We start from the raw sequence: 22285 nt of genomic DNA, 5'->3' as shown, positions 1-22285 counted from the left end.
CTGTATTCTAAAGGTAGGCCCATTAAATTTATGTCATGCTGTGTGCTTACATCAAGCAGATAACATTATACGGTCACCTGATGTGTTCCTGTTGTTATCCCCGCGGCATGTAATGCAGGGTATATAGTCAGCGCCTCGTCTGTCCATCCGTCTGTAATCAGTTTGTTTCCAGAGCATAACTCAGAAACTGTTCAGTATTTTTAGACCAAACTTGATAGATATGGTAATCTTAGCCTATGGTTCTGCCTTTTGCTATTTACAGATTTTTGGCATTTATATTTTTTTTCTTGTTTTGGTGTTAGTATTATGGTGGGGTGGGCTTCGTTTCCGGAGCAGAACTCAAAAACCGTTCAATATTTTTCTGCAAAACTTAGATATATCAATCAGAACCTAAAGTGGTGGCTTTTGCTATGTACAGGTTTGTGTGATTTATTATTTTCTCGGTTTCCATCGAAACGTTTCGGACCTAGTCTCAAAAGTGGGAGGTGTGTTTCGTTTCCGCAGCAGAACTCAAAAGCTGTTCTATATTTTTCTGCAAAACTTGGTAGATATATCAGTCAGTAGGTGAAGTGGTGCCTTTTGCTATGTACAGGTTTTTGTGATTTATTATTTTCTTGGTTTCCATGGAAACGTTTCAGACATAGTCTCAAAATGGAGGGATAGGCTTCGTTTCTGGAGCAGAACTCAAAAACCGTTCAATATTTTTCTGCAAAACTTGGTAGATATATCAATCAGAACCCAAAGTGGTGGCTTTTGCTATGTACAGGTTTGTGTGATTTATTATTTTCTCGGTTTCCATCAAAATGTTTCGGACTTACTCTCAAAAGTGGGATGTGTGTTCTGTTTCCTCAGCAGAACTCAAAAACTTCTTAATATCTGTCAGTGTTACTTGGTAGATATGTGTGGCAGACCCCAAAGTGGTGCCTTTTGCTATTTACAGGTTTTTATGATGTATTATTTTCTCGGTTCCATGAACACGTTGCTGACTTCGTTTCCGGAGCACAACTCGAAAACCATTTCATATCTTTCAAAAGATCTTGGCAGATATTTGAGACAGATCTTGAAATGGTGACTTTTTTTATTACAGATATATGGCATTTATATTTTTGATGAATTCCATGGAAACAATTCAGACTAAACTAAAACAAAATAAGTAACTGTCAGATGATTTGTCCTTTCAAATATGTGGGGGGCTTGGGAGGATATGTCATCTTCTGATGACTCTTGTTTTGAATCAGCACAGCTACAATAAAAATCACAGGCGAGAAATTATTATTATTTCCTTTATGCCATTGATTATTTTTAGGTATAGCTTGGTGTATGGAACATGAGGATGATTTCCGTGAAGAAGAAGAAGGCAGAGAATCTTCGGTTGATCCATTGTTCATGGGCTGGCAGGCAGGAGGAGAGTCTGTGTCATCCATTGCAACCTCCTGGGTCAAAAGTATCTCACATCATACCAAGTGAGTCTGTATGCATGCATGGATTTTGAAACTCTGAAAAATGTGCCAGATCTTTCACTTGCCCACAAATAAAAGTTACAATCCAGTCAAATGTGGGGTACAGATTTTACTGGGTTTTGTGGCCCTGTAGTCTAGCTATAGCTTGGTGGATGTGCTGTTGTGGTAAATGTGAACAAATACCAAAGGAAACTTAAAAGAATGTATAAACAAATACATATATATAAATATATAATATAATAAGGCACATATTTTATATTTAACTAAAATTAAAAGGGTTGTCCACCTTCTTTGAAAACCAAACCAAACACTACTAATGAACTGAAGTAGCTGACATGTAAATATTAACTTTGTCATTGCGCATTTGTAAAGTTAAATCATTAAACTATCTTTGTGCAGTGGTTTGAACATATGGTAAATATACTATTGACAAAAAGTAAGGGAACTAAGAAATTTAATGCAGTAAACGTTGAGGTGAACTGGACGATGAAATTCCACATCATGCATTACCAACATGTGATGCACGTGCACACAGAAGTTAATCTCTGTAAATGTATTGGAGAACTCGCAGTCACTAATGCAATAGAGTATGAAATATACCTCCGAGGCAGTATCTCCATGAACAAACAAACTGGAGAATTGTGGGGATGGTAGAGGGTAGGGGGACATCATTGTGTCAAGTTGCCTGCATGGTGGGTAAATCAAAAAGAGTAATTTCACGCTTTTGTGACATGTACCGTCAAACAGGTGGTGTTGTAATGAATCATGGGCATGGTAGACCGAAATCAATGATGCCATGATAGGATCGTACATTACGTTAATGGCCCTTTGCTAAAGGTTAAAATCAGCACCTGCCATCAGTAGGGAATTCCATACACTCACTGGGCGACAAATTTCACACTTAGCCCTTAAGAAATGGCTCTATCAAGAAGGTCTGAAAGAAAGGTGGCCTTCAAGGATGTTCCCCATACAGTTCACCATAGGTGATTGGCAGGGCTAACCAGCATCAGGGTTGGGCTTTGTGCCAATAGACATTACTCCATGTTCTCACATGAGTTAAGGTTTTGCCTCAGATTCACAGATGGCTGAAAATGTTCTTGGCAGCGTAGCAGTGAGCAGTGGACCAGAGCGGCAATTATTGACCATGATTGATATGGGTAGTGTCATGGTGTGGGGCCATGAGTTACACATGATAGGTGATCAGATCTGGTCATTGGTAATGGATCCTTGGTTAGTCAGCGATATGATGACGAAATTTTGTGCCCTGTCATGGCTCCACTGGCTAGAATCATCAGCAGGAATTTTGAATTCCAAAATGATACTTCCAGACCACATCAGGCCCAAACTGTCACAGCTTATCTAAAACGAGAGGGCATACAGACATTGGACTGGCCCTATAAGTCCCCTGACCTGTCCTGAATTGAACATCTATAGGACATTTTTGGTTGAAAGGTGTACCTTAGGGACCTGCAACCCATTAACCTGGCCCAGCTTGGTGCAGCTCTTCAGGAAGAATGGCAGACAATACCAGGGGCAACCATCTGCCATCAGTTTGCCATCAAGGTGTCATGAATGTGTTGCCTAATATGGTGGACACACCAGATATTGAAGTTAACACCCAAATTTGATTTAGTGGACATTCAGAGCAATTTCACTTTCACTGTCATTTCATCAGTTCCCTTTTTCTTGCCATAGTATAAAGTGAGTGCCATAGTATGGAGACAATTGCACTTTAGTTGTGATGTGCAGCATTTTTAACATTTGCATCTGACATGTGTTCAAAGTTTTGCCTGAGAGTTTGTTTAACATGTTGTACAGGAATAAAACAACTGTTCAGGATTTGACCTTGAACTTGAGGTCAGTTTGGAAGACATTCTTGGAAGCTGTATCATCCAGTGTAGCAGATTATCTCAGTCTGGAACATCTTGGCATCATCCTCAGGCAGCTCGCTCAGTCAGGTACCTAGAACTTACAATCCTTAAATAGATATGAATTTATACAGGAAACAGCCATCAAAATGTATGAGTCTGTAACATGTATAAAACTGCAAGAAATGTGGGATAAACAGAATTGACTTTGGGTTGTTGGGTTAAAAAAAAACAAACCTGGGCCCCTATTCTTGAAAGGATCCTAGCCTGATCCTTATAAACGTATGTATAACCATGACATGTCTGATTATTTATAATCTCAAAGCTCAACATAATAGCTTGCTTGTCCACCTGCAATTCAAATCACCCTTGGCATGTGAAATTGATTGATTTCAGTTGGAGGTTAAATGGCTATCTTTCATAGAAAGGTCAACTTAAATTATGAGAAACAAATCATTGTTGGACTATTTTTTTTTTATCTACCCAAAAGTCTGTGGTGCAAGTACTTTCTGCTAATGGAAATCAATCTACTGTGAAATTAAAATATTTCTCAAAGAGATACAGATTTACAGATTTAAACAACTAAGTTAATGCCTGTATCTTTATGTCATATGTTAAGGTTACCTTGAAGGCATTTCAGTCAAATTATTCTTCAGTGTTACAGTTACAAATGTAAAAGAAATAAGATCAAAAACTTTATACAAAGTAAACTAATGTGCTTATGTATTTTTTTTTCCAGACGAGCGAACATTTAACAGGACAATACCACCACCGCTAAAACCAGGAATTTCGAACCTGATTGTCTGCCCTCAAGGTGAGATGTATAAGAATGAGAAGACAAATAACATTGCCATTAAAGCTTTACAGTGACACAGATGGAAAACAATATATATTCTTTCAATATCTATGAATGTGCTTTCATCCAAAGCTAGTAATGTTACTTAATGTGAAAGTCTTTGCTTATACATGTTTTTTCTGTACCTGTGTAGCTGACATGCTGAACACTGTTGTGTACATGTACAAACACTCAGAGGATCAGCCACTTCCACAACCAGATGAGGTCCTTCTGTGCACTCAACAAACTACATTTGACCAGGTACAACTATACTTTGGTGTGAAAATTCTGCTGACCTTATGTTGTAGTCTCTTATGTATCATCTGTTGTGAATGCTTTTGCCTTAAAATACACTGGACCGATATATAGCTGAAACTCGATATGCTTGTTACCACCAAATAAGATGCCTGAATTTGTTCAAGATGTTCTAATGTACACTGTAGTCATATTGAAAAACCCTTTATGGCCATTTCTTGTTAATTGTATGTTTGTAATGTGATGAAATTTGGTTCCAGTGTAGGCGGCAATCATATATATTCCATTGATCATGACATTTTGAGTTTGTCCTTTTTTCAAATATTTTTATGTGAACTTTAGTTCTGAAAGATTAAACCTCTCATGGCTGTTAATCAGCCATATCATTTCAAGCTGCACTTAAGAATGGTGAGCATCGGATAAGTTGTGAGATTCGAGCTTCCATTAAAATGCCAGATTGTACAAGTTGCACTTCATATTTCTCTTGATGACATCATGTTTTGTTTACATCATTTGTTTTTTTGTTTTTTGTGTAATCAGAGACAATGTGAAGAATTGTATGGCATTTGCTAAAGAACCTTCTTATAAGCCTTATGAGGATGAGAGTGGAAACTTGGCATAAAATGTATTTATCTTTCGTCCTTGTGCATGTGTATGTGTATGTGTATGTGTATGTGTATGTGTGTGTGTGTGTGTGTGTGTGTGTGTGTGTGTGTGTGTGTGTGTGTGTGTGTGTGTGTGTGTGTGTGTGTGTGTGTGTGTGTGTGTGTGTGTGTGTGTGTGTGTGTGTGTGTGTGTGTATGTGTGTGTGTATGTGTGTGTGTATGTGTATGTGTATGTGTATGTGTGTGTGTCAAAAGCTATCTCTGAGGTGGTATCCTTTTTCAATGTTAGCTATGTTCTTAGGTTGACATCTTCCTTCGAAGAGCCTTCTTCAACAATTCTGGCAAGTTGTATACAATGGCCAGTGCTGATCTGCTGCAATATGAGATTGAAGAGAGGGCAGAGAAAAAGCTCAAGGAGTATTCAAACAGGGACAAAGGTACAAGTTTTAAACTTTCTTTAGCTATGCATTAAATGTCATTGTCTTTCAAGTCTCCCACAATCAACAAATTTCACACAGAACTAGAGTTTTACATTCAGTGTGGCTTTGTGTATTTATGATATGAAATATAATGAAAGAAATATGCATTTCTATTAAAATTACTTTTTGTTAAATATGCATGCTTAATTTGGAAAATGTAACATCTTCTGTGTGAACACAATATGAATGTTCATAATAGATGCTAAATTTGACACAGATTATAATTGATGAAAGATAGAGCAGTAAATTCAACATGTTACAATTCATAAGCCAGAGTCTGTTTTTCTCAGATTTACGTGAGTGATACGGAGATACGTATATGGAGATACAGTTTGGGAATTCTTGTGACTCTGAGAGTCCAAATTAACAGATGTGAACTATACTGCAGGCATCATAAAGGCTTTGTTCACACATGAACACTGATCATTGAAATTTGATGAAACTAATTTTACAGTTCAAGGTTATTTCAAAAGTCTTTCATTGTATGTCATACAAATTTTGTGCATTTTGTGCCTCAAAAGTTTGCAGCTGGAAGTATTCTCACGTGTAATTGGTGACAATTGAAGGTGGCATCTGGTCATCAAAACATATGAACTTCATGACAGAATTCACTAGCTATTACAATATACTGGAATATTTTCAGATTTTGATTGCCAACTTGTCATACTTTGTTCCACGGAAAATGAATTCAAGGCAAGAATTGTGGCAGCTCTAGAGAGACAAAGATGTCCACCTCCCGCACTGCAAAACTTGCATGATGTGAAAAAATATCTACTCTTAAAGTTCTCACAAAAAGTGGAATGTAATCAAGATCACAATCCAGCCTCAAATTTGGATTTCAGCAGGTAAGATAATTAGTACCTTGTACATGTTATTCAGATTTAGCCATTCAAAAATACCTGTAAGTGACCTGACAACAAGAAAGTTTTGCATAGAGTGTAAAGGTACATAGAACCCATCTTGTACCTATTTCATAGTTTCGCTAAATGAAAATATGACATGGTGCGGAGATGTGACAATAAGTTAACATTTCTTCATTTATACATAATTTCCATTTACATAAGATGGAACAACATCTCAGGAATTAAAAAGCACTGACAACTGATATTTGTCACTCCGCTGGATTTTAGATTTAGTCAGGAATTTAAGATAGGTTGACAGATTTTACAGTTACATACTTCACAAAATGGGAAATGTTTTGAAAGTGTGGGCTCAACCCCAAAATGTTGTGTCTGCAAGTTGAATTTACTGAGTGACCAGTGATTCTATTGTTATGGGTTTTATGTCACCCTTGAACAAATTTAATTAAAACTACTGTGTAAATGCTGTTTTTGTTTTGATGTTTTTGGGGAGTTTTGGGGTTGTTTTTTTCGCAGATGGTTGCCTTGAAAAATAAATGACTTATCATGAACAGGGTTAGCAAATTGGCAATGAGAAGTGCCAAGCATAGTCTCTGATCACTGCAAACTCCTCACAAAAATGCAATATCTTTTATGCCATAAGTAAATACATCTTCATGATGCAATAAAAACGGTAAACATTTTGCAAATATTGCTTTACTTTTTGATGTCTGCAACCTGAACAACAAGTTGCATGACCCTTACAATTACATTTTTCATCATACTTAGAACAAAACAAATCATTATGAACCAATGCATGTAGTGAGATGCTTCTGGGGACCTAATTTGTATTGATGAGAGATAACTGTTGACAATTTAGTTTTGTAGTGTTTTTGAACAATGCATGCTTTTTATGAGCAGTTCCACCGTGCGAGTGATCAAGTCCAAGAGAGCCGGTGTTGGGAAGACCTTGTACAAGAAGCGTCAGGTTGAGGCACTGCAGCGTCTGAACCCCAGAGTCCCTGCTACATCAGTGTCCATACATCTGTATGAGAAAACTCTGTCCACTACAGCTGTGGCAGAGAAACTGTTGGATCATACACTGCAGCCTGGACAAGTCCAGCCTAGAATATTCCACTTGGACATTTCATATGAGGTAAATAACATTTTCCTTTAAAGAGTCCTGTATCTTTGAGCACATTGCAACTGGAAGACCCAAATATATATGCATTGAATGAGATGACCAGATTACATCATGTGATCATTACTATGGCAGGTTCAGGAAGGTGTTGACTATCTCCTCTTCAACCTGCTGATTCTGGGCTGCATCAGCAACAACATGGGACACGTCTGGCTGAAGTCTCCCCTGGACCTGTATCTTGTAGAGACCATTCCCATCACAGATGTCAGACAGGACAGGGTATGTATCTATCAATATCTGGAAAGTAAAAGCCTGTATGTAATAATGTGTATCTCGTGGAGACCATCTCTATCACACATGTCAGGGAGACTTTGGTATATATCTGTCAATATCTGGCGGGTAAAAGTGTATAGTATTCCCAGAAATTATTGAGAATCATGTTGCGTCATGTAACTCATTACGTTTATTAACTTCTGGCGTTTTACTTACATAAACATGTTAAAACATCATCCTTTTACAGTCTCAGTCTTGTTTTAGTACTTTGTTAGACCTCCTCGCTCAGCAATGCATGCCTGAATACGCCTAGGCACACTACCCATCAAAGTTTGTAGGTAATCGTGTGACAGGGTATCCCAATATTGGACCACCTCGGCCTTCATATCTTCAATATTTCTCAGTCCCTTTTGGTTTATTCTGTCCTTCATGACTCCCCACACATTCTCAATTGGGTTTAGGTCTGGGCTGTAACTGGGCCAGTCTAAAACTTGAACATTTTCGCCCGACAACCACTTTTTTGTGTAGCGCGCAGTGTGTTTTGGGTCATTATCATGCTGGAAAATCCAATCATCTTCATACAATGTTTGTGCTGTCGCAAGAAGGTGACCATTTAGAATGTCAACGTATCTTTCTTTGTCAAGTTTCCCGTGAAAACACACAATGGCGTCACTCCGCGAGCCGATATGCCACCCCACATGTGAAACTTCGGGCTATGTGTTGGTCGCTGGTAGATAGGTTTGACAGTATCTTTGGTCCACACAATTAGGGAAAAGCCAAACAGAACTTTCATCCGAAAAGAAAACATTATCCCAATCTTGATTTTCATGAGCCCGACACCAGTTTAAACGTTTTTCCTTTTGTGCATTTTTCATCAACGGCGAGGGAATTCCACGTTTTTTCACCCAATTAAGTCTCTGTAATTCCTGCCTAACTGTTTCATTGCATACCTGAGGAGTTCCTCTGCTAATCATTTCATACTGATGTTCTCAACACTTTTTAATTTGCCCCTACTCACAATCTGCCCAAGTCTTCGGCGATCCACAACACTGAATTTCCTAGGCCGACCTGCCCCTGCTTTGTGCTCTATCCTGGTTCCTGTTTGAATATTCTTCAAAGTTCTGTATACTGTAGACAGAGGAATACCATGTCTACAAGCTAACACTTTAGCATCAGCCTCACCCCTTTCAAAATCATCTAGAATGAGCTTTCTTTTCTCTCTTGCTGTAAATTCTGCCATGTCAACACAGGAAGCCGTCTGCTCAGACAAGGGAGATAACTCTTGACGTAATGAGCTGTCTTCTAAGCCTTCAAGAGTTGTCTCCCTTATTTAGTATGCTTAGTGCATAGTGAAAGCCCTTTTTCCAATTTTAGCATCATTAGATAAAAAACAAAGATTTTCTCAATAATTTCTGGGAACACTGTATGTGTAATAATGTATATCTGGTATCCCCATCACAGATGTCAGACAGACCTTGGTATGTAGTTGTCAATATCTCGATAGTAAAAGTGTATATGTAATAATGTATATCTGGTATCCCCAGCTCAGATGTCAGGCAGGACAGGGTAATTATCTATCAATATCTGGAGAGTAAAAGTTTGTAGTAATGTGTATCCAGTGGAGACCATCTCCATCACAGATGTCAGCCAGTAAGTGTTTATTTTCTGTGCAGGGGAAAAGGTATTTCTGGTCCAGGTTGCAATGAGTTACTTATTGGAACAAACACTACAGTTATTTATTAACGTATAATGTTGTAGCTTTTAATATGTTATTGACAAGAGATGAGATGGACGACTATATAGTATGAGAAAACAACTTTTCTGCACATCTTTAAATGTTTATGACTTTGATGTTATTTAGAGAGTGAATTTGCGTCTTATCCACGCCTTGCTGGAGGTCCTCCCTGACGTCCACTGCTGGTCTCCTCAAGACAGTCTGCAGATACTCAAAACTGGCATTAAACCGGAAGGTACTTAAGGAGGACCCAACCTATAGCAATTTCCAATCCAGACAAGTTTTATAAAATCTTATGCTTCTGCCCTCTTTGTCTGGCAACAATTTACTAATGCTGAAAATAGACAACATTGTTGAGCACAGTCACACTTTAAATGTTCTACTGTAATCAGTTATCAAGACATGCAAATGTAGCAAAAATATGTTTGAATGCATGCATATTTAGACTAATTTACTGTTCAAGATCATGGCAGTTTACTGAGAACGTATTTTCTTGCAGAGTATGGTGAGAATGACAGTCTCTTTGATAACATTGAGTTTGAAGGTGAAACTTACCAGCGACCATTTCAATACCTCAAGCGATGGAACAGCAACAAAGGTCTTACTAACATCAACCCACAAGTACCTGAAGGAACACATGAAGAATGTCTAACAGTTCTCCTGCAGTTAGTACTTTTTAGTCATATCTCTGTTCTTATTATCATACACATTACTGGATGTTGAGTGAAGGTATGTTGTCACTATCACTTGCTTAGAAAGTGTCATTATAATCATTTTAATATTTTTCAACTGGTTGAAATGAAATCAGTTTTGGCTCTACACAGACATGTATTTTGTAAATGGCACTCTTTCACAAGTGCGTTTGGTCATTTTCTCACCTGAAATTGTCTTGCCAAGGAAGTTGAACTTTTGCATGTATGTTTCTTAACCTTGTATTCTTGTTCCCACAAGTGATGATCCCAGGTTTGATGTGAAACTATTTCTTAATATGACCACAAATGCTGTCACATTGAAAACAAATATTAATTGCAGTTATTATGTTATTTTGGTTACCCATGCAATTTTATGTCTGTATCTTTTGTAGTCGTGGTGAACACATGTGATTTCCAGATATGTGAGGTCTTGATCTTGCTTTCATTTCTGAGTTTGGAACCGGCTCTTAATTCCTATCGAAACTCATTTCTATGCATCTTGTAAACATCATCCCCGTCAGGAAGCAATGTGTATTTTTGTTAAATGGGTTTCTTTCTTGACATATCATCCAAGCTCTGTGTTCGTGAAATGACAGCCATATATTCCTACACCATTTTTTCACTGACAATGTTGACATTCACTGATATTTGTGTTTTTTTGTTACTAAGTAATAATCTAATCAGCTATTATAAATAATCAAAGTATCTATAAAACTGTATGTGAGCTACAGAGTTTCATAGCTTGATGGTTCTGTATATTTCAGACATTGTGGTGTGATGGATCCATCTTGGTCTGAACTTCACAACTTTGTATGGTTCCTCAACACCCAGTTGGTCGACTTTGAGAAATCTGATTTTTGTTCCAATGCTGTCCTTGAGGATTTGCCAGGTTTCCCAGTTTTTGTTCTGAAGTTTCTTATCCAGATGTCAAGGGTGAGTCAAACAGGTTTACATAAACAGAGGAACAACAGACATCATTTATAATTATATTGAGAATACATTCAACATTACACCATTGTGTATAAATCTTGTACTTGGCTGTTATCACACAAAAGTAATCTTCCAAATTTCCAGCTATTCTCTGCACTTCCAACCGACAACCAGGTATCAGAATAACTGTACTGCTGATTGGTATCCAGCTCTTCGACAGGGTGGTGTTAGAAACTTTGTGCTTGTTAACTGGACACTTTGCCAGTAAAAATTATCAAATGTTTCATCTGAAATAAGATTCCCTTTAAGAGCTCAAGGCTAAGGTTTACGTTTCTTACATGTTTATAGTTATCTTTTACCATGTATGACAATACCTTCCAGGAACTTTCAACATAATATTGTCAGGCTTCCCAATCCAAAGAAATAGGATTTTGCTAAGTTTTTATAGAAACTTTACAGGAACTTTTAGAATTGTTCAAAACTTGGAGGGTCATGTTCTATGCTTTTATATTTTCTGTGTTCAAGACTGGATTTACTCTGAGCTATAGAGGAATTTTGCTGAAACAAATATTCACATCTGTGCTGGAAACCAGATTATGAACATGTACTGATTTAAATGAGATTCACCTTGAAGCTCAGACTGGTTTTCGCCCAGGATATTGAACAGTTGAAAATATCTACACCCTTCAAGCATTATCTTCAAAATACCATTGTAGAAAAGGGGGTCATTTCTACTGTGCTTTTATTGACTTCAAAGAAGCATAAGATCTCATAGATAGGGACACACTGCTTTACTCACTATTAATTCCTGAATGCTATGACATTATAAGTTGTCCCCTGTGGGCTCGAGGAACATAAACAAACATCGAGGGTACATGAGCCAACGTATTTGTCTTACCGAACACCTGAATTTTAATTTGAAACTGTTTGAAGCACTTCTGTTGAATGCGAGGCGAATCACCATTTTGCAGACGACACAAGGTAAACAGATTTAGAGTTATCTCCCTTTAATCGATTTTCAATCACAAAACATTGGTAATTTCCATGCTTCATGCTTGATTCAATGTTATTCGAGACAAAGAAGTACTACCATGAAGCACCAGAAGAGTTCGGAATTCCCAGCGGTGTATATTGAAAATAATACATCGCCTGCAAGCGGGGTACTTTGAAAATAATACATCGCCTGCAAGCGGGGTACTTTGAAAATAATAGAATAGCACTTAGCCAATCAGAAAGCGACATTCATGTGTGAGGTAAGATAAACTGGCTAATATGTATACTTCAGTCAAAATATGTGTAAAGTTTGACAGTGGGAAAACCGATTCCTTCTTGACAAGTTCTGGAATGTGCCAAGGATGTATGCTAGGTTTTCTTTTATGTACTGTTTTCATCAATGAATTAGCCACTGAAATCTACTAAACCTGCAAGCACAAAGTCTTTGTTTCAAAGGACATCAAAGATAATAAGATGCTGTTATTTGCTGAAAGCATCAACATGTTCTCTTACACAGTTACATATTTGCAAGTACAGCTAGACATATATCATAGCAGTACGTCAGTATGGATAAATCAAGCAGAATTGATTTTCTTGTGGTGGAATTATAGGAGGAGTGGTTCTATGTGGGTGAACAATTGAAGTCTACAACATACTTTAAGTATCTTGGTCTACTATTCTCAAGTAGGCTAAAGTGGTCAGCTACATGTTGCAATTTGGCATCTCAGGCATCGAAAACATTAAGGCCAGTGTACCAGCTATTTAAATGTCATTAAGCCATGACGTTCTCCACAGCAATGACTATCTTCAACTGCAAAATATTACCAATCCTTCTCTATGGCTCAACATATACACTATACAATGAAGCAATTGTAAGGGTCCTTACCTCTGTCCTTAAATGATTCATATCTGTTGGAAAATTTCCATCAAACAAAACAATATTGGGTGAAACACGTCACTGCAGTATGATGTGTATATCGGAAATGAGAGTAATGAAATATTGGTTGAAACTGTTACAAATGGACTTCTTTCATTACCCAAAGAAGAGTTTCTCGAATCTGTTGACAGTAATGGAGGACATAACTGGATGTTGGAGGTCAGATCTCAAAGGTCACAGGATATCTTTATCCAGGATCGGCATTTGTCTTTCTACCTCAAGTTATCTGTTAGATAGGAATAGTAGTACTTAAATTTAAGAAAATAGTGACAAAATAACAAGTTTTGGGGGTTGTATTTTTGGGTGCTAAATATACCTATCTAAGATACATCAGTTAAATCCAAGATAAAACCCTGACCATATATTAGAATGTATTCTTTGCTTCAAATTAAAATATATTGCAACAGATATCTAATATATCTCACATTCTGTCCATGCATGAACAAAAACAATTTGTAAGATGATTTAGGGCATTCAGGATTCAGGTCATTGGCTTCCATGTTTCACAGGACTTTGCGACAAGATCCTTGGTGATGAGTGAGCAGACACCTCTGGATCAACTGAATGTCCAAGAAACCGTAGACCTAGCTCAGTTTCAGATGAAGAGAAAATGGGAGAGCAGGTGTGGATTTGCCTAGTTTCAAATATCTAAAGTAGAAAGGGTCTGTGCAGTTAGCTTATAAAACAGTCAACTGGAAACATGAATCAACATCTTTAATATTAATCAGATTTCAAGCATTGCTCATTTTGCTTATATGAACATAAGTATACTGAAATGGTGTTGATTTGCAGTACTGATTCTTTTCTTCAGCCCTCATCCCTACATTTTCTTCAATCCTGATGGGAATACCATGACCTTCCTTGGCTTCAACATCGACCGCCAGACAGGGAACATGGTGGACCAGCAGACAGGGAGGGTGCTGGAGAAAAATCTAGTGCCCAAACCACTACAGAAAGCACTGACCAGAAACAGGGTCAACATGAACGAAAACTTTGATCAGATGCAAAGGTGAAACAGCTTTCGATATATTTATAGATAATAGTTAGGCAATGCTATAATGATACCCAGCAGACCAGGTACTAATCTTAGCCGTCTACCTACATGATAGTTGAGATTAGTTTTATGAATCAGATTCAGTGAGCGAATTCAAGAGCTTTTATGCCGAAAATTATATTTATTGATTTCAAATCTATAAATATTGCAGGCATTGAATTGGTTTGTTGCCAATTTCCCATGACCAAAAGATCTGATTGTTTGGTAACAATAGAAGTGATTAGTAATGAAGATTTGGCTAAGTCTTCATATTTTCAGGAGCAAAACTCATTGACAAATGAAAATAAGTTTTAGTACACTTAACCTTTCTTTCTAATACGCACACCATGAGTGACATCATCTTACTTAAATTGCCTGTTTTTGCCGATATACTTAGTTCCAAAATACACGCCACTATCATAAGATGGTAACGTTATTCAGGTAGGAAATCCAAGCATTGGGATGTTAAGTACATTGTAGTTTGTGGCTCTAGCAATACAACTGTGGTCCAACTAATCTTCACAAGTTTCAGAAGTCCTTATCAGTGTCAACTACACACACTAGTTGTGATAAAGCAGGGAGCCATATACAAAATACACATTATGTCGGAAAGCGCAGGTTAAATCTCCAAATTATTGTCATGGCAGGAAAATAATAATAATGATAACAGTAATGCACTTGCTGAGAGCCTGATATTCAACCGATGCTGCTCAGTAGTGCTTTTACAGGGTCAGTGGAAATAGGTAGGTTTTCAGTTGTTTCTTGAAATTCAATCTATCTGAGTGTGGAGAGATCCTCATAGCCTCTTCTTAACCAACAGAACATGGTTTCTCATGCTTTCACCTGTTGTCATGGGAGATCCACTTCTACTGCAACTACATTAGGAACTACTACCACTATGTTAACAACAACTTCATAGGACATATTTCAGCTCTTGCACTAAATAATCACGTAGGATTATTATAGGGTCCTTTTGTGAAGTAATATCAGTATGTGCCCATCAGCCCAGTTTGCAGAAAACATTGTTCTGAATAATTATTTTACTTTGCTCTGCTGTGAACATTACATGAATCATTGTCTGTTACAGATTCAGTAATACTTGTATACTGGGCAATGTATGTTTATGCTTGATACTATAATATCATGGTAGGATGGAGCCATTCTATGTCTTCAAGACTATAAGGACAAAAACTAATACACGAACATGAACATATCTGGTTCTTGAAAATTGCATTTTTCCATTCACATTTACAGACATGATCGATTGGCTAAGCTGTGCAGTGTGATGCCAGGTGTCGACTTTGTACATGACCCTGACGAAACATATGAACTGACAACAGACAATGTCAAGAAGATTCTGGCCATTTACATGAGATTTAAGTGAGTGTTTGAAAGTCAAATCAAATGTCTACAGGTAAATATTGCGCAAAGAAAGCCATGTGCTACTTCAAAGATAAGTATGGCCTTTGAATTCCAGGCAAGTTTGCATATGTGGCTGTGTGCCCAACACAATATGTGTCTATTTTGGCTGCCAAGCTCTATGTGTGATGCCACTGGTGATGAGTTTCTCCCTTGAAGCTGGTAACTTTAAACGTAGGAAAGGAAGAGAGTTTTTTTGAATGTCATCTTCTTTATATGATGATCTTCTTCTTCACTCAAACGTATTGAGTAAGATATGAAGAAGACAAACTGGGCATTGAGATATGCAGAAAATATGACATTCTCAAAGCAAGTAGGCATGTGTAATTGCTAGGGCTGGGACGGATCAAAATTTTCTACCCGAGTACCCCACACCCTATTACCTTACCTTAATCAGATACCCAATGGGTTAATTCCTGACATCAAATTTGTAAGAAATGGCAAAATGCATTCCTCAGCTCAGAGGCTAAAGTGTAAATATTTTTTAATATCTTAATTATGTATTATATTCAAAGCAGGTGACTGTAAATAATGTCTTCAAAGGCAATACAACCTTTTAATCATAAAACAGTATCATATTACATTGTTCATTTTAGTAGTCATATGATCACTACAGGTCCAGGTGCTGACATGGGTACCCAGGTCCAACTCAATATCCACCCATGCCAGGTCTCCAAGTTACCCAAGTGAACGCCTTAATAATAGTTGTGAGAGATAAACTAGAATATATGATGTAAATGAATAATGGTGATGATAGCTCCAACTTAATGCACTGTACACAGCAGGATATGATAACCCAGAAATAGGCTTGTTGTAACGGTATAATTAACGTGTGGCATGCATATATGTAATAAAGGCATTTAGTAACAGTGCTAAATATATAGCAGATCTACCGGATTCTATTTTCTTGTAAGATATATTGTTGTGTACCTGTTTCTACAGATGTGGAATCCCAGTGATAATCATGGGAGAGACAGGATGTGGGAAGACAAGACTGGTCAAATTCATGTGTGATCTGCAATGCCTGCCAGGCTCTGACATACAAAACATGGTTATTGTAAAGGTAAAGGTGTTATAATATATGATAGAGAGGGGACATCATCAACATGTGGAATTCCAATTTTGTTAGAGACATCTTCATCAAGTGGAATTTAAATCTGAATGCGAGTGGTCATATTGGTAACACTGAATGTGTGTCATCCAGACATGGGCCTATTTTATATCACATGTTGATAATAATTTCCATACATACTTTCAAAAAGAAATTTTTATGAAAACTAAAGATCAGGGTCATTAAACTGGAAGTGCATATAACTTTCTTTTACATGTATCAACAGGCTTTTTGAAAGTTCTTTTGTATTGGACATACAGATGCCTTAAATTTGCAGCAGTGTCATTTTTCTGAAAGCGGAAGTACAAATTAGGAGGCATAGGTCTCAACTGTACTCATTAGACAACCTGGTGGATGAATGATGAGTTAACAAGAATATTCATCTGGTCGTATTTAACTTTCTTAAGTAGTAAAACTGGTTTGAAATCATGTATGTTCTCAGACCACATAAATACATGTGTTTTAGTGGTAAAAGTTATCTTTGAAAGGTTCATGGCGGCACAACTTCTGAGGACCTCATCAAGAAGGTTGGGCATGCAGAAAAACTGGCCACTGCTAACAAGGCAAAGAACCCACACATGTACACTGTCCTGTTCTTTGATGAAGCAAACACAACTGAGGCCATTGGACTCATCAAGGAAATAATGTGTGATGGCACTATGGATGGACAACCTCTGAAGCTGTCAGAAAACCTAAAGATTGTGGCTGCCTGCAATCCTTACAGAAAGTATGTTCAAGTATATAAGTGTTATGGGTTCAGGTAAAGGTTGTTAGTTCCCATACAGGTTACACAATACACAATAGTCAAAAGTATTGCAGTGGATGCATGGAAAGAGCTTTAAGTTACAATCATTTTAAAAAAATGATAGTTTCTATTAATAGTTATGAGATAATAATGATATTACGAGAGAGTTTTAATTTCGAGGTTATCAGAAAGTGTCCAAAAACATCACTTACCGGACCAATACTCACTGTGCTATCGACAAAATTCCCAATAGCTAGTGATAACTGCCGTTTTACTGTTATAACCACATGTATGGCAGCAATACTAGTAATGAAAATAAACGTTTGATCCTTTGTTGTGATAAATGACCCACGAAACACTCTTTCGGCAAAGTTCAAATTTATCTCAGACAACATTGTTTTCTTAACAATGAACTATTACCAATGCAGTCTGTTTGGCAAGAGAGTGACATCAAGTGTATTGACAGTTGGTTTGAAGTATGGAAAAAAATGGATATAATATTTTCGAGGCTGCGTGTGTAAGCTCAATTTGTAACAATGTGTCACAACATGTGGCTACTATAGCATGCCAGCATAGTTTGAATTGGTTAATTTTGTACTTATTTGGTTCACATTGGGTCAGTCATCCAATCATCATTGGTACATGTTAGATAGGCTACCAGCTTCCTGAACGCCAATACACAATTCCATGCATTGCAGACACAGTATTGCCAATTCAGAGACAAAGAATAAATGGAAACATTAATCAAAAGTGTATTGTAAGCAAATCAACTTCATTGACAGAAGCAATGAATCACACAGACACATCTACCTTCATTGAAAGTATTCAAAGATGTTTGACTAACTTTTGCTAATGTTTACAAACAGGCATTCAGATGAGTATATTCAGAGACTTGAAAAAGCAGGACTTGGCTATCATGTTGAGGCTGACAAGACAACAGATAAGTTGGGTAAGTGGAATGAATTCTGATAGTAAAATGGTAAAACTGAAAATTGGCCTTCGTTTATGGAATTAGTAGAAATGGAATCCCAGACAAATTAATGGCAGACTGTCTTGTTCATCTATTCATGTATGGTACAAACAGAATAACTGATGAATAAGGATGTATGGCAGAGATGTGTAGAGATGGAGATGATTGTGTTGATGTTATTGATTGCACTTTCATGTTTACATATTTTTGTAGCAAAGAACTGAATTTCGATGTGTATATGTAATGGTCTAGCATAAATTTTGTTTTACAAATTGAAGTATTTGGCCATACGGGTTTGTAATTTTAAATTTTTGTGTGTTTTTTTTTTAAGCAAAATAGTAATAACATGAACTGCAGTAACATATATTGATTATTTTCTATATCTAGGCCATGTCCCTATGAGGAGACTTGTCTACCGGGTTCAGCCACTGCCACAGAGCATGCTTCCTCTTGTTTGGGACTTTGGCCAACTCAATGTTCAAGTGGAAGAACTCTACATCAGACAGATGGTCAACAGATATGTGAGATGATTTCACTGTCTAATAGCTATGAAATAAGTCCTGCATTCAACTTTTGATCTGTTATTATATGACCATGTCTGCTTGTTGGTAGTAATATTTACCATAGGCAAGGTATTCTTTAATCAAGATGATATAGTCCATCTCTTTATCTAAAAAGAGAAGTGGTTCACTATGCATTGTTGCCCTGTAAAATTATTGTTAGACAGCTTTTAAAATGTTTGGATTACAGTACATTCAGACAGAAAATTGTGCTGTGAATAGAACATTATGAAATTAGAATGCAGTCATGTCACAATTTCTGTGTTTCAAATGTAGAATAGAATGAGTTTAAGTCTGTTACAATTGATACCTAATTCACAGAAATCTAAGCACTGATGTTGAAGGGGTAGAATTCTTAGAACTATCAAAACTGCTAACTATTTTTTTACATGAATACGACAAAAGTGTTTTTGCATCATATTTGCCATAATCATATATGTTTGGAATTTGTGCAGGTTCGAAATGGTCAGACACCTGCAGTGGGTTGTATTGTGCCAGTTGTCAGTAAGATCCTCATAAGCTCTCAGTCTTTCATGAGGAGACAACAGGTATGTTTGGTTTAAATATATTTTGCAGTGTAATCTGTTTATGTGTTAGCACTGTTAAAGAATCTGTAAACTTTTAAAATGTGTGATAAATTCTCCACTAAGTTAAGTTTTTGCTGTTACCCCATTGCATGTTCTGATGGCAAGGATTTTCAAATGTAAAGGGAGCAACTGAAAATGATGTATAGTACACCTGAAATTTATTGAGTGCCACACCTTCCATGGTTACACACTGCCTTTGAACCAAATGAGCAACCAGGTATTGTGTAATTGTGAGCATCAAAGTGCCTATTTATTCTCTGTTCATAGCAACGTTTTTGTTGAATATTGTGATGGATATTCTCACAATCTTGCACTTTCACAATCTCATGATTTTAAGCCTAGGAAATGAGGTATATATGACAAAGTACCTTATCTCTATATTTGACAAAGTGTCTCTTTCTCGCTCTCTCTTTGCATTCTGTCTGGTGTGTATGTAAAGGTAAACAGGTCACAAACGTGTACCATTTACCACTAGGGCAGTAGGTAAAATGTAGCACTTATTCACAATCACTTATCACAGCAGGTCACAAACAAGTAGTACTTGTCACTACACAATTGTGTAGCGCTGGTCACAAGGTTGTAAACATGTAGTACTTGTCATTACACAATTGTGTAGCGCTGGTCACAAGGTCGTAAACATGTAGTACTTGTCACTACACAATTGTGTAGCGCTGGTCACAAGGTTGTAAACATGTAGTACTTGTCACTACACAATTGTGTAGCTCTGGTCACAAGGTTGTAAACATGTAGTACTTGTCACTACACAATTGTGTAGCGCTGGTCACAAGGTCGTAAACATGTAGTACTTGCTGCTAGGTCAGTTGGTCACAAAGATGAACTTCTTGTCACTTTGTTATAAAATCTTCTGGTCACAAAGGTTGCAAACATGTGATACTTGCTTATATGTCAGTTCGTCACAAACATGTAGTATTTGCTGCTAGGTCAGTAGGTCATGCACATGTATTACATGTCACAAAGATCAGAAAAATGTAGAACTTTTCTCTAGCTCAGTAGGTCACAAACATGCAGTACTTGTCAAAAAGTCACTAGATCACAAACATGTACCTGTCACTAGCACAGAAGGTCACAAACATGCAGTACTTGTCACAAGCTCAGTGGGTCACAAACATGTAGTACTTGTCAGTAGGTCACAAACATGTAGTACTTGTCAGTAGATCACAAACATGTAATACTTGTCACTAGCTCAGTAGGTCACAAACATGTAGTACTTGTCAGTAGATCACAAACATGTAATACTTGTCACTAGCTCAGTAGGTCCCAAACATGTAGTACTTGTCAGTAGATCACAAACATGTAATACTTGTCACTAGCTCAGTAGGTCACAAACATGTAGTACTTGTCACTAGCTCAGTAGGTCACAAACATGTAATACTTGTCACTAGCTCAGTAGGTCACAAACATGTAGTACTTGTCAGTAGATCACAAACATGTAATACTTGTCACTAGCTCAGTAGGTCACAAACATGTAGTACTTGTCAGTAGATCACAAACATGTAATACTTGTCACTAGCTCAGTAGGTCACAAACATGTAGTACTTGTCAGTAGATCACAAACATGTAATACTTGTCACTAGCTCAGTAGGTCACAAACATGTAGTACTTGTCAGTAGATCACAAACATGTAATACTTGTCACTAGCTCAGTAGGTCACAAACATGTAGTACTTGTCAGTAGATCACAAACATGTAGTACTTGTCAGTAGATCACAAACATGTAATACTTGTCAGTAGCTCAGTAGGTCACAAACATGTAGTACTTGTCAGTAGATCACAAACATGTAGTACTTGCTGCTAGGTCATCTGGTAACAAATATGTACGTTTCAAAGTCAGCAGGTCAGAAGCATGTAGTACTTGTCACTAGGCCAGAAATATGTAGCACTCATTGCCAGTTCAGTAGTCACAAATATGTACTCGTCACTAGGTCAGTAGATCAAACATGTACATGTCTGTAAGTCACTAGATCACAAAGCACAGGTATGTTTGTATATGTGTTGATACTGAATGTTAATGAATAATTTACAGGATGAGTGCAGTTTTGTGAGTCTCCGTGATGTTGATCGGACCCTGAGTGTCATGGCCTGGTTTTACCAACAGTCCCAGGAGAATGGAATGCTGTTCAGAGCCATAGACAACCTGTTGTCTCTTGATCAGCATTTAGAAGAGGTGGAAGAAAGTCAACATGTCAATCTTGTGAGTCTTTTGGTACTGTCAAATAAAACAGTAGGTACAATGTGTGAAGCCCATATCTTGTGTTCCCTTCTGCTGCTAGAATATTGATGAAAGCTGCATAAAACTATACTCACTCATTCAAAGGTGCATTTCTGTCAACAGAAAGTAATCTGCAGCATTAAATGTTTTACAGCCAGATGATGTGACAAAATCCCTGATCTTGGCACTGAGTGTGTGTTACCGAGCCTCACTTACAAGTCGAGAGGAATATGATCGTCACATGTGCAGGCATTTCCAGAATCCATGTGCCATTCCTGGTGGGTTTGATCAAATGGTCCAGGTCATAAACAGGTTGGTAATATTTGATTTATAAACCTCCAGTGATGTCAGTTTATTGTCTCGACAGGTTTCCCTTTTACCAAGTAAACCTTTAGAGGTAATTTTGTGGACATTCTTTATGAAATTCCAGTGATTTTGTTCAGGATTACCTTGGTTCCAGGGATTTTCTGCAGCATTGCTGAGGATTTTCTATACAATAGCCTTTGCCTTTTAATTATTTTACTAGTATAAGTTTTGAAGATTGATAATACTTTGTCTTACTGTTACAGATCTTTAAAATCTCACATTA

At 37.3% G+C, this 22285-nt stretch overlaps 1 protein-coding gene across 1 annotated transcript in view; it reads left to right on the top strand.

Moving 5' to 3' along the window:
- LOC137286116 (E3 ubiquitin-protein ligase rnf213-alpha-like) overlaps window positions 1-22285 on the top strand; it is a 251401-nt gene that overhangs the window by 171829 nt on the left and 57287 nt on the right. The window contains exons 24-44 of the mRNA XM_067817776.1: window positions 1307-1463; window positions 3279-3418; window positions 4068-4142; window positions 4318-4424; window positions 5325-5460; window positions 6146-6347; window positions 7263-7497; window positions 7618-7761; window positions 9617-9725; window positions 9990-10155; window positions 10947-11115; window positions 13552-13664; window positions 13854-14051; window positions 15330-15455; window positions 16437-16557; window positions 17094-17332; window positions 18217-18299; window positions 18708-18841; window positions 19336-19428; window positions 21511-21678; window positions 21851-22008. Of these exons, the coding sequence (XP_067673877.1) occupies window positions 1307-1463; window positions 3279-3418; window positions 4068-4142; window positions 4318-4424; window positions 5325-5460; window positions 6146-6347; window positions 7263-7497; window positions 7618-7761; window positions 9617-9725; window positions 9990-10155; window positions 10947-11115; window positions 13552-13664; window positions 13854-14051; window positions 15330-15455; window positions 16437-16557; window positions 17094-17332; window positions 18217-18299; window positions 18708-18841; window positions 19336-19428; window positions 21511-21678; window positions 21851-22008 (3073 nt within the window). The remainder of the gene's footprint in view (window positions 1-1306; window positions 1464-3278; window positions 3419-4067; window positions 4143-4317; window positions 4425-5324; window positions 5461-6145; window positions 6348-7262; window positions 7498-7617; window positions 7762-9616; window positions 9726-9989; window positions 10156-10946; window positions 11116-13551; window positions 13665-13853; window positions 14052-15329; window positions 15456-16436; window positions 16558-17093; window positions 17333-18216; window positions 18300-18707; window positions 18842-19335; window positions 19429-21510; window positions 21679-21850; window positions 22009-22285) is intronic.

Source organism: Haliotis asinina, chromosome 6 (assembly GCF_037392515.1).
Source record: "Haliotis asinina isolate JCU_RB_2024 chromosome 6, JCU_Hal_asi_v2, whole genome shotgun sequence".
Lineage (NCBI taxonomy): Eukaryota > Metazoa > Mollusca > Gastropoda > Lepetellida > Haliotidae > Haliotis > Haliotis asinina.
This window is presented reverse-complemented; position numbering and strand designations above follow the sequence as displayed.